The 17068-nt window shown below is 29.4% G+C and overlaps 1 protein-coding gene across 1 annotated transcript in view; it reads right to left on the reverse strand.

Moving 5' to 3' along the window:
* The window catches only part of LOC145246647 (thialysine N-epsilon-acetyltransferase-like), a 56930-nt gene that overhangs the window by 11908 nt on the left and 27954 nt on the right, over positions 1-17068 (reverse strand). The window contains exon 3 of the mRNA XM_080108350.1: positions 4128-4211. Coding sequence (XP_079964476.1) covers positions 4128-4211 — 84 coding nt within the window. The remainder of the gene's footprint in view (positions 1-4127; positions 4212-17068) is intronic.

The raw sequence follows: 17068 nt of genomic DNA on the forward strand, positions 1-17068 counted from the left end.
ATTTGCTATGTTTGTGAGTGTTTTAATGAAGTAGTTCAAATGGTCATCTTCATCATTCTTTTCGATAATTAATTGGTTTTTGCACTGTTCCTGGAAGTCTTCCCAATCCGCTTTATGTAGGTTCCATTTGGGTGTTTTTTGTTCAGTGCTAGTACTTAGACTTTCCAGGATGATTGGGAAATGATCACTCCCACAGGTGTCATTGTGTACTTTCCAGTCATAGTCCATATATATGGAAGGATCACATAAGGTAAGGTCAATGGCGGTGAAAGTACCTGTTGCTGGGTACATATAGGTGTAGTTTTGATTATTAAGGAGGCATAGATTATTTTTATTTATTATGTTTTCTATTTCTTTTCCTTTTTTATTTGTTTCTTTACTTCCCCATATTACATTGTGACTGTTGAGATCTCCTAGTAGAAAAAAGGGTTTAGGGAGTTGTTTTATTAATTGAGTTATCTCAGTTTCGTTGATTGTATCTTTTGGAGGGATGTATATTGAGCAAAGTGTTATAGTTCTATGTAGAGTCACTCAAACTGCAATTGCTTGCAAGTTTGTGTTTATATTTATTTGTCTTTGAGGGACTTCATTCTTCACAAGTATTGATGTGCCTCCAGAAGCTCTGTCCGTATCTTTATTTATGTAGTTGTAAGATGTGTAGTGTTTTATGTTGATGGTATTATTTTCTTTCAGAAAGGTCTCCTGTAGACAGACAAGTGCTGGGCTCATATTTGTTATTAATAATGTGAGTTCATTTTGGTTTTCTTTTATCCCTCTGATATTCCATTGTAATATTTTGTTCATCATTTGGAATTGTGTTCAACTTCCATCGTCTCTAATCCCTCAAATCTATTTTCTGTCGGAGTCCCTGTTCGAGATATAGATCGGGATCTTTCTTTTCCTGTTTTTGTTTGTTTTTTTTTTTGTCTGGGGGGATTTTTGATTCTTTTCTGGCTTGTGATGTGTTTGATGGTTGTTCGGTTGTTTTTGTAGAAATGGTTTGTGGTTTTGTTTCTTTTTGTGGTTCAGTAGTGTCTTTACTTAATATTATCCTTGGATTGGTTGCAGACATTGCACTATTCATTTTCCTCATTTCTTCTAATAGTTCTTTCATTTCCTTTATTAGTTTGCTTAGGACATCAATTTTCTTGTCAGTTGTATCCGTTACATGTATATGACCATTTTGATTGTTGATTGGATTAGTTTTTTTTGTTGCATCTGCATATGTTTTAGTTTCGATGATTTTCCTGGCCTCTGGGTAGGATATATTCTTTATATGTTTTAGTTTGGTCACTTCTTTTTCTCTTTTCCATATTTCGCAATATCTAGAGCCAGCACCATGGTTTCCCAGGCAGTTGGCACACTTGAAATCTTTTCTGCAGTCAATGTGTGGGCCACTTTCTCCACATCTTCCACACACTGGTAATCGTGTGCACCGATCTTGATGATGTCCAAACTTCTGGCACTTGAAGCATTGGAGGGGGTTTGGAATATAAATTTCTACATTTATTTTCATATATCCGACTTTCACTTCTTTGGGTATGGTGAGGGAATCGAAAGTTAGTATATATGTATTGGTATCGATTTTCTCACCGTTTTTTTTAATTTGAACTCTGCGAACATCTAACACATTCTGTTTCTGTAAGTTTGTCCTGATTTCCTCCAAACGACAAAGTGCAAGTTCGTGGCTTTTCACTACTCCTTTGCAGGTATTTAGGGTTGGATGTCTGTAGCATTTGACTTTGATGTTTTCAAATAATTTTAGTTTCAATATTTCTTTAGTTTGTTCTTCGTTATGGGTTTCTATTAGTAGGCTGCCGTTAAATTGTTTTTTAATAGACTTTGGTTTTAGAGTTTTAAGATTTTTTTCAATTTTAAAAGGTGATAGTTTGCTCAAAGGAGTTTCCTCCATTGATTCTATTACTACGAATGTTGAGTTCCTTGGTTTTATCGTCTCTTCGTCAGAGCTACTGATGTCAGAGACATCAGAGTGGGTTCTCTTTGGGTGGTTGGGTGGTTTTTGGGAGGAATAAGCCATATATTTTGTTTTCTTTTTTCGTCATCTTTGTTCCCCACCCACCTCGGAGTCCTATTTGGGAAGAGCCTGGGGGGAAACCCATTCGCCCAGCCTCTACAGGGATACAATGATGATATAACCGACTTTGGTGGTATCATAATGATTATCTGTTCTCTCTTGATATTGCTATGGGATCTGTAGCAATCCTGAGGGGTTTACAGCCTCGTCATCGATATTCACACCTAATCGATTGACCCTCAGCCACCGCTTTCCATCATATATTAGGGAGTAGGGTTATTTGTGGGAGAGGGGGGATGTGTTGTATTAGTAGTGGGTTTTTGGAATGGGCAATATATGGTGGGGCTTGGCGTGACTGGCCGATTGGTCGGATCGGGCCTCTCCGACCGCCCGTCTAATCGAAGTAAGGGCCAAAGTAATGTGTTGCGGTGCCTAAACTTCTATGTATCCTGGTTTAGGTTCGCTCAATCACCAGGATCACGTCCTAAGACTTTACGGGTAGCAACCCACGGCTAACTGGTTGCCCCATTGAGGGATTTTTACCCTCTGCAGGGGGACAGTCGGTTTGTTCTCATGCCCTACCGACAGGGCAAAAAAATAAATAAATAAATAGATAATTTAATAGAATATATTTGTTTTCTTTTTCTTTTTTTTTTTGTTGTTTCTTTTCCTTTTTAAAATCTGTTTCTATTTAACCCATAGTTGGGATCCGGGTCAGGGTGGACCTGGGAGCAATGGCAATTAAGAGGTGGCTCCACACTCCCCAAGCCCGTAAGCTGGACCTCACCATCGGATGTAGTTTAAGGTCATATCCAGGACCGGGAGTAAGGTAGGAAAAAATAAAATAAAAAGGGGAGGGGGAAAGGCTGTTGTTTTTGGTTTTGGTTTTGCAGAACATAATTAAGTTTTACAAAAAAGATCAGAAAAAAAAAAAAAACGTCAATGTAGGTGCATTTCGTCTCAGGAAGCCACAGGGCAGCCTGATCTGGTAGCACCAGCACAAAAAACAATAGACATACCAATGTAATGAGATCAGCTGGGGAGATCAGAGAAACAGGATTTTGAAAAGGATTGTAATCTAGATGGTCATCAAATCTAGGTCAGCAGCGTATCGGCAGAGGTCGTGTTTGAAATGCTACTGTAATTTGATTACTTCGATTATTCGCACTAATGTTCTCATTTTGAGTGTTATTTTTCGTCACGGTTCTGTACATCGTACATATTTTTGTTTTCAGGAGAAATTCTGGATAAGCACCTTTTAGTGCTACTTCTCTTTCTTAATAATTTACGCAAACACTGACTTAGCGTTAGGGTTAGGGTTTTATCCCTGTGCTTACTTTGCAAGTACTTTAATGAAATGTGCGCTAACGAATTTGTAGCACTTGTACTACCTTGATATAAATATGCCTGACTAACCTGAACCGCCCCCTCCCCTCAGAAAACTTCCCTCCCCTTCACTGTAGAGATCCATAGATGCAGGAAAGCCTACTACTCTAATAGTTTCTTCTTTCAAACTCTTAGATTCCATTTCGGCTGATATAACCTTCAACTTTCTTCAGGTGCATCTTGTTAAACTCGGAAATATCAATATTTTTTTTAGAATTGAAACTCGTAAAATCTCTGGCAGAATGCTTGGTTAAATTAAATTTTTCTGCGGCAGCTAGGAAGTAAATAACAGCAATTTGTGGCAGTTATGGCCCTCAGAATCATGACAAGTACTTCTATAATGTACTTTTGCTAATACATATATATCACTGTATTTGTCTTGATTATTACTGGTTTAAATAACCATAAAACCAATGACAATGAATTCGAAACTTACACCACTATAACATTAGTGATCAGACATATAAAATTTACATCGCCAAAACACTGGCGATGAGGAACCCAAAACTCACACCACTATAACACTGGCGATGAGAGATTCAAAACTCACACCGCTACAACACTGGCAATGAGAAATCTAAAACTTACATTGCCACAACACTGATGATGAGGAAATTGAAATTTATATCGCCACAACACTGATGACGAGGAAATTGAAACTTACATTGCCACAACAATAACAATAAAACGAATTATAAGTCGATACCTTTTTCTGAATCTTGAGAGGAGGAATCTTCAGCAACAAGGATGTAAAAGAATCTTTTAGTGCCAAATCCATCTTTCTTTAGTTCTGAAAGGAGAAAAAAAAATCTTTTAAAAATCCGTTTTAGATGTAACATCAACATATCACATTTTGCATACATTGGCAAAACATTTTAAAAGTAGAATAATTAGTGTTAGGACGATTAATCAGAATCAGGAATAAAAAACAAATTGGAATTATAGAGGTTATCGGTATCAGAAAAAAAAAATTAAGCCCAATTTCCAGTTCCCAAAACAATTAAAAAAAAATTTGTTTTTTAACTTAAATTTTCTATTGCTAATGATAAAATGATAAATATTTATTGTTTGTTGATGGCAACTCCATTTATTGTTTATTGATGGCTTTTAACGTCTAATGAGACGATGGCGTTTTGCATCTAGTCTGGTGCATTGCAGCATCTGCTGTGACTATATAGTTTGAAACTGAAATTGGCTCTCCAGATGCAAGCCTGGGTGGATGATAAGTAGACCTAGGTTTGTTCATTACCGGCATTGCAGACAAAGTCCTACAGAAAGGCAAGCTAATATGGTCAGAGCGAGTGCAGATGCAGGAGTTGCCTGAAAGGTATTGCAGTGTTTCACTATCCGGCTCTTGGGACTTCAAAGTGGATTTTTTGTCACTATGGTAGGGGCCAGATTCATATGGATCAACCAGGATGGGAAGTTGGGAAGCAAAACCTTTGTTCAGATTACATTTTGCTGTGAAAAAGTTTGAACAAGATACCGTGCACATTCTGATTTTCAAAAGTCCTGTAGAATAATATTTGCTACTGGAACAGAAATGCACTGTGAAGAAAATAATTCACAGAAGATATTGTTTAGAAGAAACCTATTACCTTGTGAATTTGTATATGATCGTGTTTATCGGCTGTTTTCACTTGTGGGGTATTTCATTCTGGTCTCCAGATAGCATTGGATCATAAGGATAAAATACACACCAATTTGAGGCCTTCTTCTTGCAAGAAAATTAAATAAGCAGGAATTAATTTATTTTATAAGAAATTAATTTTGGTCTCTCCCCTTGTGAACATACTTCTTTCCCCAATAGAACCTTTAAAACTGCCAACAAATCTCATTCTGTTTCAATACATGAGTTTTATTTGCCTAAGTTTAACAGCCAATTGATGATACAATAATACATATATTTATATATATATATTCATATTCATACATATATATATTCATATATATATATATACATATTAATATATATATATTCATATTCATATATATATTCATATATATATATTCATATTCATATATATATATTCATATATATATATATATTCATATTCATATATATACACTTGTGCCCGATATTATTCATACCCCTCGGATCTTTGAGATTTCTATAAGAATATTGCTCAAACCAGAAGGTAGACAACATTAAAGGGATTTCAAACAATAAATCAAGCATAAACATTTAATTTAAACTCAACAAATAAATAAATTATGTAAGTTTGAAACATTATACAAAGAAAAACAATAATGGCACTAGTTCAAAATTATTCATACCTCTCTTACTAATAGTCAATAGCATGCCCTTTATTCTTAATAACTGCCTGTAACCGTTTTGGATATTTATCAACAAGGCTTTTACAAGCATCAACAATGATTTTTGACCATTTTTCAATGCAGTAGTTCTCCAAATCCCTCAAATTTCTAGGTTTCCGCTTTTTAACCTCAGTTTTCATTATGTGCCAGAGGTTTTCGATAGGGTTCAGGTCGGGACCCTGGCTAGGCCATTCCAAAACATTAATTTGATTATCCTCAAACCATTTCTTGACTATTTTGGGAGTATGTTTTGGATCATTATCCTGTTGAAGGACCCAGTTTCGTCCTAAATGGAGCTTCTCCGCATCCTGTATAATGTTTTTCTGGAGTATCTCCAAATATTGCTTCTTCTTCATGGTTCCATCTATCTTGACCAAACTACCTTGACCACTAGCCGAAAAGGAGCCCCAAAACATTAGGCTACCACCACCATGTTTCACCGTGGGTATGGTGTTCTTTGGGTTGTAAGCTTCTCCTTTCTTCCTCCAATCGTAAGAAGCATCCATATGGCCAAACAATTCAATTTTTGTTTCGTCAGTCCACAAAATACTTGAGAAAACGGACTCTGGAGAATTCACATGGGTCCTAGCAAACTTTAGACGTGCTGCAAGGTATTTTCCGGTGTGCAATGGAGTGCTTCTTGGTCTTCTTCCTTTCAGACCATTTTCATGCAGAGTCCTTTGCAATGTTTGCCTTGATATTTTTATGCCAGAAGACTCCAGATTTTCTAAAATGTCCTTAGTAGTGGTGGTTGGATTTGCATTAACACTTCTTACAATATTCCTGGTGGCTCTAGCAGACAGTTTCCTTTTCCTTCCTCTACCAATCTAGTTGTTTGTTGTGGGGTGGCTCTGGAATTTTTTGATGATGCTCTGTACTGTTGCTGTAGGGACCTCAAATTTCTTGGAAATTGACTTGTAACCTAAACCATCCTTATGTGAATTCACAATTTTAGTCCTAAGATCATTACTAAACTCTTTTTCTTCCCAATTCTAATAATTTTTATTCTTTTATTGGTTTTCAGTTGATATAATTTTAATTTCTAAAAAATGCAAAAAACGAAATGAAATTAATCAAAGGTTGTATAAAAGCATTCAAAAAAAGAATAAACAGGAAACAGACAGTCAGAAACTAGATTAATACTGATAAAATAAGAGGGTATGATTATTTTTGAACATTGCAGATTTTATAACTAGCTGTATATTTCTTTTATTACAAGTATCCCGAGATTTTAAAATGACAGAAATGATCAGAAGAGGTTTATAAAGAATATGTATCAATATGGACGTAAACAATAAATTCTTAGAAAGTTACATCTAATAAACTCAATTTTCAAGGGGGGTATGAATAATATCGGGCACAAGTGTATATATTCATATATATATATATATATATATTCATATTCATATAAATATATTCATATATATATATTCATATTCATATATATATTCATATTCATATGTATATATATATATATATATATATATATATATATATATATATATATATATATATATATATATATAATCATATATATATATATTCACAATGGGATTGGATCCGGCACCATTTTGGGCAAATTTGTATTTACATAGACTCCAGTATATATATATGTCATCATTATTAAAAACAGATATATCTAAAACATATAACTTTCATGGGTGTAGGAGATTTATAGATGACCTTATATGCATAAACGATAATGATGAATTCGAAAAAAATAAACATCTTATATATCCAAACGAACTAAAATTGAATTGTGAACATAGAGGACAACAGGCTACATTTCTGGATTTAGATATAAAAATTGAGGATGGGATTTTTCTTTATAAAATATTTGATAAAAGAAACGCATTCCCCTTTAAAATAGTACGTATGCCCCATAAGGATAGCACCTGCCCTGTTTTTGTGTTTTATGGAACCATTATGTCAGAGTTTTTGAGAATAGCTCGTGTTACTCTAAAATTAACAGATTTTATACCACCAGTTTCTAGCTTAGTAATAAGGATGATAAAACAAGGTGGAGATAAAAATAAAATATTTAAACAGTTAAATAAAGCATTTGTTCGTTATCCTGATGCTTTTTGAATCGTTTAAGATAAACCAGACTATATTAATAAAGGAAATCCAAAACTATATTAGCAATGTATAAATGTATTTACAATTACATATAATAAATGTATATATATATATATATATATATATATAAAAAAAAACAAAAAATGTATATATGTAAAAATAAAATATTTTTAACCTTTATATATCTAATTTTAAATAAATAAGAATGTAAATATACAAACTACTAACTATAGTGGGGGTGATAAGTAGTTAAATGGATTAATCCAAATCTTATCAATACAAGACTGATAAATTAAAAAATGTATCCATTTTAAATGTGGAAATTGATGAATCGCACAAGTAAGAAAGTCATTTTTATAGTATGAAAAGGTTAGTAATTGCAATTAAGAATAGGAAATTGGATCAAAAAAAAAAATTTTGTAACTTGTCTTCTTCCTAAGATTAAGGGTGGTGGTGTTTGATCAACACTGCTGGGGAGCCATGATGTAATACACTGTTTTGTTTTTAAATCCCCGAAACAGTGTTTCATGGTAAACAACTGATGATCCCTTGAAAAAAAAAAAAAAAAAAAAATTGGTATTATAGTAAATTTAAAAGTTGATGCAGTGATTGCAGGTGATTAAATGACTTACTGACTAGATATATTCATATATATATATATTCATCTATATATATTCATATATATATATGAATATATATATATTGACATATATATATATATTCATATATATATATTCATACATACATATAAATATTCATATATATATATATTCATATATATATATATTCATATATATATATATTCATATATATATATATTCATATATATATATTCATATATATATATTCATATATATATATATTCATATATATATATTCATATATATATATTCATATATATATATTCATATATATATATTCATATATTCATATATATATATTCATATATTCATATATATATATATATTCATATATACACTTGTGCCCGATATTATTCATACCCCTCGGATCTTTGAGATTTCTATAAGAATATTGCTCAAACCAGAAGATAGACAATATTAAAGGGATTTCAAACAATAAATCAAGCATAAGCATTTAATTTAAACTCAACGAATAAATAAATTATGAAAGTTTGAAACATTATACAAAAAAAAACAACAATGGCACTAGTTCAAAATTATTCATACCTCTCTTACTAATAGTCAATAGCATGCCCTTAATTCTTAATAACTGCCTGTAACCGTTTTAGATATTTATCAACAAGGTTTTTACAAGCATCAACACTGATTTTTGACCATTCTTCAATGCAGCAGTTCTCCAAATCCCTCAAATTTCTAGGTTTCCGCTTTTTAACGTCAGTTTTCAATATGTGCCAGAGGTTTTCGATAGGGTTCAGGTTGGGACTCTGGCTAGGCCATTCCAAAACATTAATTTGATTATCCTCAAACCATTTCTTGACTATTTTGGCTGTATATTTTGGATCATTATCCTGTTGAAGGACCCAGTTTGGTCCTAAATGGAGCTTCTCCGCATCCTGTCTAATGTTTTTCTGGAGTATCTCCAAATATTGCTCCTTCTTCATGGTTCCATCTATCTTGACCAAACTACCTGGACCACTAGCCGAAAAGGAGCCTCAAAATATTAGGCTACCACCACCATGTTTCACCGTGGGTATGGTGTTCTTAAGGTTGTAAGCTTCTCCTTTCTTCCTCCAAACGTAAGAAGCATCCATATGGCCAAACAATTCAATTTTTGTTTCGTCAGTCCACGAAATACTTGAGAAAACGGACTCTGGAGAATTCACATGGGTCCTAGCAAACTTTAGACGTGCCGCAAGGTGTTTTCCGGTGAGCAATGGAGTGCTTCTTGGTCTTCTTCCTTTCAGACCATTTTCATGCAGAGTCCTTTGCAACGTTTGCCTTGATATTTTTATGCCAGAAGACTCCAGATTTTCTAAAATGTCCTTAGTAGTCGTGGTTGGATTTGCATTAACACTTCTTACAATATTCCTGGTGGCTCTAGCAGACAGTTTCCTTTTCCTTCCTCTACCAATAAAGTTGTTTGTTGTGTGGTGGCTCTGGAATTTTTTGATGATGCTCTGTACTGTTGCTGTAGGGACCTCAAATTTCTTGGAAATTGACTTGTAACCTAAACCATCCTTATGTGAATTCACAATTTTAGTCCTAAGATCATTACTAAGCTCTTTTTTCTTCCCCATTCTAATAATTTTTATTCTTTTATTGGTTTTCAGTTGATATCATTTTAATTTCTGAAAAATACAAAAAACGAAATGAAATTAATCAAAGGTTGTATAAAAGCATTCAAAATAAGAATCAAACAGGAAACAAACATTCAGAAACTCGATTAATACTGAAAAAATAAGGGGGTATGATTATTTCTGAACATTGCAGATTTTATAAATAGCTGTATATTTCTTTTATTACAAGTATCCCGAGATTTTAAAATGACGAAAATGATCAGAAGAGGTTTATTAAGAATATGTATCAATATGGACGTAAACAATAAATTCTTACAAAGTTACACCCAATAAACTCATTTTTCAAGGGGGGGTATGAATAATATCGGGCACAAGTGTATATATATTCATATATATTCATATATATATTCATATATATATATTCATATATATATATTCATATTCATATATATATATTCATATTCATATATATTCATATATATATTCTTATATATATATTCATATATATATTCATATATATATATTCATATATATATATATTCATATATATTCATATTCATATTCACATATATATTCATATATTCATATTCATATATATATATATTCATATATATATATATATATATTCATATATATATATATTCATATATATATATATATTCATACATATATATTCATATATATATATTCATATATATATATTGATATATATATATATATATATTCATATATTTTAAAGGAGATTAGAACAATAGTCTAAAGAGCAGAGTGTATTTTAATGTAATAGTAAAATTACTAATTTAAATAAAATACAGGGAAAGAAAAAGTGCTCGTTGTAATTTAGATATATAATAAGCTCGATAGGTAAATATCCTTGAGCTAATTTAATATTTAATAATGTGATTGCTAATTTAAAAATCAAATTATAATTAAATTAAAAATCCGTTTTATAAGAAGGAACAACAACAAAATCAATAATGAGTACGATCATTTCGGAAAACAATGTTTTTATTGTGGTAGACATATATTCATATATATATATATATATATATATATATACATATATATATTCATATATATATTCATATATATATTCATATATATATATTCATATATATATATATATTCATATATATATATTCATATATATATATATATTCATATATATATATATTCATATATATATATATATTCATATATATATATATTCATATATATATATTCATATATATATGTATATTCATATATATATATATTCACATATATATATATTAACATATATATATGAATATATATATGAATATATATATATTCATATATATATATATTCATATATATATATATTCATATATATATATATATATATATATATTCATATATATATATTCATATATATATATTCATATATATACATTCATATATATATATATTCATATACATTCATATATATATATATTCATATACATTCATATATATATATATTCATATACATTCATATATATATATATATTCATATATATATATATATTCATATATATATATTCATATGTATATATTCATATATATATATATATATATTCATATATATATATATTCATATGTATATATTCATATATATATATATATATATTCATATATATATATTCATATATATATATATATTCATATATATATATTCATATGTATATATATTCATATATATATATATATATTCATATATATATATATATATATATGTATATATTTATATATATATATTAATATATATATTAATATATATATATATTTATATATATGTATATATATATTTATATATATATATATTAATATATATATTAATATATATATATTCATACATATATATTCATACATATATATTCATATATATATATTCATATATATATATTCATATATATATATTAATATATATATATTCATATATATATACATATTCATATATATATATATATGCATATATATATATGTATTCATATATATATATATTCACATATATATATTCATATATATATATATTCACATATATATATATCCATATATATACAGTGATGATCATATTTATTGGCACGGTAAAATAAAAGTTAAATTTTGTCTAATAAATTCTAAAAAAGGGATTAAATTAAAGAAAATAACAAAGTATATTATGTATTTTTAACTGGCCTTTCCGATGCAGCAATTGGATTTTAGAAAAAATAAATAACAAAGGAACAACAAACATAATTGCAAAAAACCCTTGTTCAAAATTATTGGCACGATTTATTTAATAATCAATTGTATAGCCTTTGGCCTTGATTACCTTCCTCAGTCGCTTTTCATAGTTTACAACCAAGTTGTTGCACTCTTCAGTAGTAATTTTAGCCCACTCTTCCTGACAATAATCCTCCAATTGAATAAGATTCTTAGGCTTCCTTTGCATTACCCGCAATTTTAATGTTCTCCATAAATTTTCAATTGGATTAAGGTCTGGGCTTTGTGATGGCCACTCCAAAACATTAATATGATTGTCCTCAAGCCATTTCTTAGTCAGTTCAGCCGAATGCTTTGGGTCATTATCTTGCATGAACCACCAACGACGACCAAGTGAGAGCTCTTTAGCAGAGTCTTTCAGGTTTTCATCCAATATTTTAACATAATCTTCCTTTTTTATGCTACCTGTGACCTTAACAAGTCGCCCTGGTCCAGAGGCAGCAAAGGATCCCCAAAACATCAAACTGCCTCCACCGTGCTTCACTGTGGGTATGGTGTTCTTAGGCAGGAAAGCTTCGCCAGATTTTCTGTAAATATAAGACACTTTATTATGGCCAAATAACTCTATTTTCGTTTCGTCAGTCCATAGAACACGTTTCCAGAATGCAACATCTTTATCAATATAACGTTTTGCAAAGGCTAGCCTTGCTTTCAGGTGCATAGGCTTCAATAAGGGAGTCTTTCTCGGACGACATGCTTTTAAACCAGCTCTCTTCAAAACTCTACCAACTGTATGTCGAGATACATTCACTCCAGAGGTGCTCTGTTCATCAACAATCTCCCCAACAGAGATCCTTGGGTTTTGTTTTACTTGTCGAACAATTTTCCGTTCATCTCTTGGGGAAAGAATCCTTTTTCTCCCTCTACCCTCTAAACTCATAACGTGGCCTTGCGATTTGAACTTGTTTATTATGGCTCTAACAGTGGATTTGGGAAGGTTTAGCTTCTTTGAAATCTTATCACAGCCCTCCCCATTGGTATGGCATGCTACAACAAGCTTCCTGACGTCTTCGCTGTGTTCCTTAGTTTTAACCATGGCGATTGAAAATTATAATTTAGTCACTTATAATAGTTTAAATAAATCGCTATCTAAAAATTATCTGAAAAAAATTATTCACTGAATTAGCGTTAAACAAGCATAATATGGCTATAAAAAAGTTCAGAAAGCACGTAAACCGGAAATTGATTGATATTATACTGATACTAAAAGAAAAACAAAGCCGTGCCAATAATTTTGAACAAGGGTTTTTTGCAATTATGTTTGTTGTTCCTTTGTTATTTATTTTTTCTAAAATCCGATTGCTGCATCGGAAAGGCCAGTTAAAAATACATAATATACTTTGTTATTTTCTTTAATTTAATCCCTTTTTTTAGAATTTATTAGACAAAATTTAACTTTTATTTTACCGTGCCAATAAATATGATCATCACTGTATATATTCATATGCATATATATTCATATACATATATATATTCATATATATATATTCATATATATATATATATTCATATATATATATATATATATATATATATATTCATATATATATATTCATATATATATATTCATATATATATTCATATATATATATTCATATATATATATTCATATATATATATTCATATATATATATTCATATATATATTCATATATATATATTCATATATATATATATTCACATATATATATTCATATATATATATTCATATATATATATTTATATATATGTATATATATATTTATATATATGTATATATATATATATTTATATATATGTATATATATATATATTTATATATATATATTCATATATATATATTCATATATATATTAATATATATATATATATAAATATATATATATTCATATATATATATATTCATACATATATATATATTCATATATATATATATTCATATATATATATATTCATATATATATATATTCATATATATATATATTCATATATAGGAAATTTATTACTGTGAGTCCAGAATGAGTTTACAAATTGTTTCAACTAGAGGAAAATCCTCAAAGAGAGGAAAAATCCAACTAGCATCATCAGAATTCATAGATGGACTAAGTTATAAAGTCAAATAAAAATGGAAAGATCGTAGATAAAGGGGAGTTAGAAAAGAAGGGGGAGTGGTGGGGAGAGGACGTTGGAGTTTAAAGTAGTAGGAGTGTATTAAAAAAGAGAGGGGTTTATAATTAAATATTAATTATGTGTAAATTCTTATATACGTGTTTTTTAACGGTTTAAACTTAAAAGACGCTACTTTTGTTGATAACGGCATAAGTAACAGTTAATTTAAAGGATCACCATGGCAACAGGTTGGAGAGTTAATGTTAGTGAAGGAACGGGTTGAAAATGGGGTTTAAAGTAATTTAGCCGGGCGGGGAGAGATTGAAAGATATTTATTGTTTATAAAATGGAAAGAAAAAGAAAAGGAAAATTAAGTTAATGAATTATACTTTACAGGTTTATTTTAATAGTGTAATGATATATATAATTAAATATAATAAATAAATTAGCCGGGCAGGTAGAAATAATACGTTACAGGTTTATTTTAATAAAATAAAATAAAATAGGTGAAGGAACGGGTTGAAAATGGGGTTTAAAGTAATTTAGCCGGGCGGGGAGAGATTGAAAGATATTTATTGTTTATAAAATGGAAAGAAAAAGAAAAGGAAAAATAAGTTAATGAATTATACTTTACAGGTTTATTTTGATAGTGTAATGATATATATAATTAAATATAATATATATATAAATAAATTAGCCGGGCAGGTAGAAAATATACGTTACAGGTTTATTTTAATGAAATAAAATAGGTGAAAGCTTAAGTAAGTAACTTAAATAATAGAAAAAAACATTTTTAATAAGTAACACACAAATATAAGCACACGCATAAATATGTACAGCAAATGCACATACGTAAATGGGGGAAAAGCACATGCGTGATCACACATACATATATATATATATATATATATATATATATATATATATATATATACATATACATATATACACAAACATACATATACAAACACATATATATATATGTACACATACATAGATACGTAAAAATACACGCATATATACATATATAAACATATATGCAAATACACATACATCCAGATGCAAACACTTACACATACATATATATATACATATACATATACATACATATATATACATATAAATATAAATTAGCTGGGAGGGGGGGGAATTGAAAAATATTTTATAAATAATTTTTAAATTTTCAGGCGTTGTAGTTGAAGGAAAGAGAGAAAGAAAAAATATAAATTAATGAATTATAAGTTACAAGTTTATTTTACTAATATAGAAATAGGTAAGAATATCAGTAAGTTAATCAAATAATAAAATTCATAAAATTATTAGGGAGATATTTATAATAAGTGAATAAAACACATACACACAGAAAAACACACACACAAATATACATGTAGAAGATACGTAACCAAATACAAATATATATAAACACATACATATGCACACATGTAGAAGATACGCACAAACACAAATACATATATATACATACATATACACACACACATATATATATACACACATATAAATACATACATACACACACATATACATACATATACAAACACACACACATACACACGCACACACACATATATATATATATACATATGTGCACATATATATACATATATATATATATATATATATAAATTACCTGGGCAGGGAGAGATTGAAAAAATTAATTTTTTGTTTTTAATTTATTATTTATAGTTTTTTGAATTGTCGGGCGTTAAGTTGAAAGAAAGAAATGAGAAATAGAAGGGTAAATAGGTGAATTATACGTTATAGGTTTATTTAATAAAGTAAAAAACCTAAGGATATCAGTAAGTTAATTAAATAATAAAAATTAATATAATTATTAATAAAATGTAGATAGTAAGTAGATAACAAAAACACACAAATACATACACATGAGTACACATGTAAAAAAATACACACATCAATGGGGGAGGAGCATGTGCTTGAGTATATGTACAAACACAAATACGAAAAATATGTAAATAAGCTTCGTGTTAAAAAATATGATAATTATTATTGAAAGAATTAGTAAGAGGTAAATATAAGAGAAAAGCGTATTATATATGTTATATGTAGATGGTAAATTAAATAATTAATTAAAATAGAAGGTAAGTAAATGATTAGTTGTTAACAAGTAGATAATAGACCGAGAGGCAAGTCGAAGGATACCAATTGTAATAAGTACGTAATTGAAATAATAGAAATCGAGACCTAATTATGGAAATAGCCAATAAGAGACTATGGGGCGAGAACCTTTAAATAATGACATAAGGAGTGATTAAGGCAAAGGGGGGGGTACAAAAATGAGTTTGGTAAAGAGAGATGTAGCTAAAAAATGGTGGGATAAATAGGTGGGGGTTCTGTGGAGGGGTTCTTTTAAAATGAATGGGGGACTATATAGTTTAGGTTGTAAATAGGGTGTGTGTAATTCGTTAGTGTTAGATTTTAGGGGTGGGTTATAGTTATTATTAGAAGGGTGAGAAGTTGCTTAAGAGGTGGGATTTATAATGTTTACAATTAAGTGAGGTTTCAGTTTTTTTATTTAGAAGTTTATCTCTATCTCTAAAATTAGTAATCAGTAATTTTTCAGTTAAGCATAAATAACATGGGGAGTTTAGTGATTTACAGGTACTAGCTCTATTAAGAATTTCCCAGCTAACAATTGGGGTG

This window comes from Euprymna scolopes, chromosome 24 (genome assembly GCF_053919585.1).
Source record: "Euprymna scolopes isolate OS-2025 chromosome 24, ASM5391958v1, whole genome shotgun sequence".
NCBI classification, from domain to species: Eukaryota; Metazoa; Mollusca; class Cephalopoda; order Sepiida; family Sepiolidae; genus Euprymna; species Euprymna scolopes.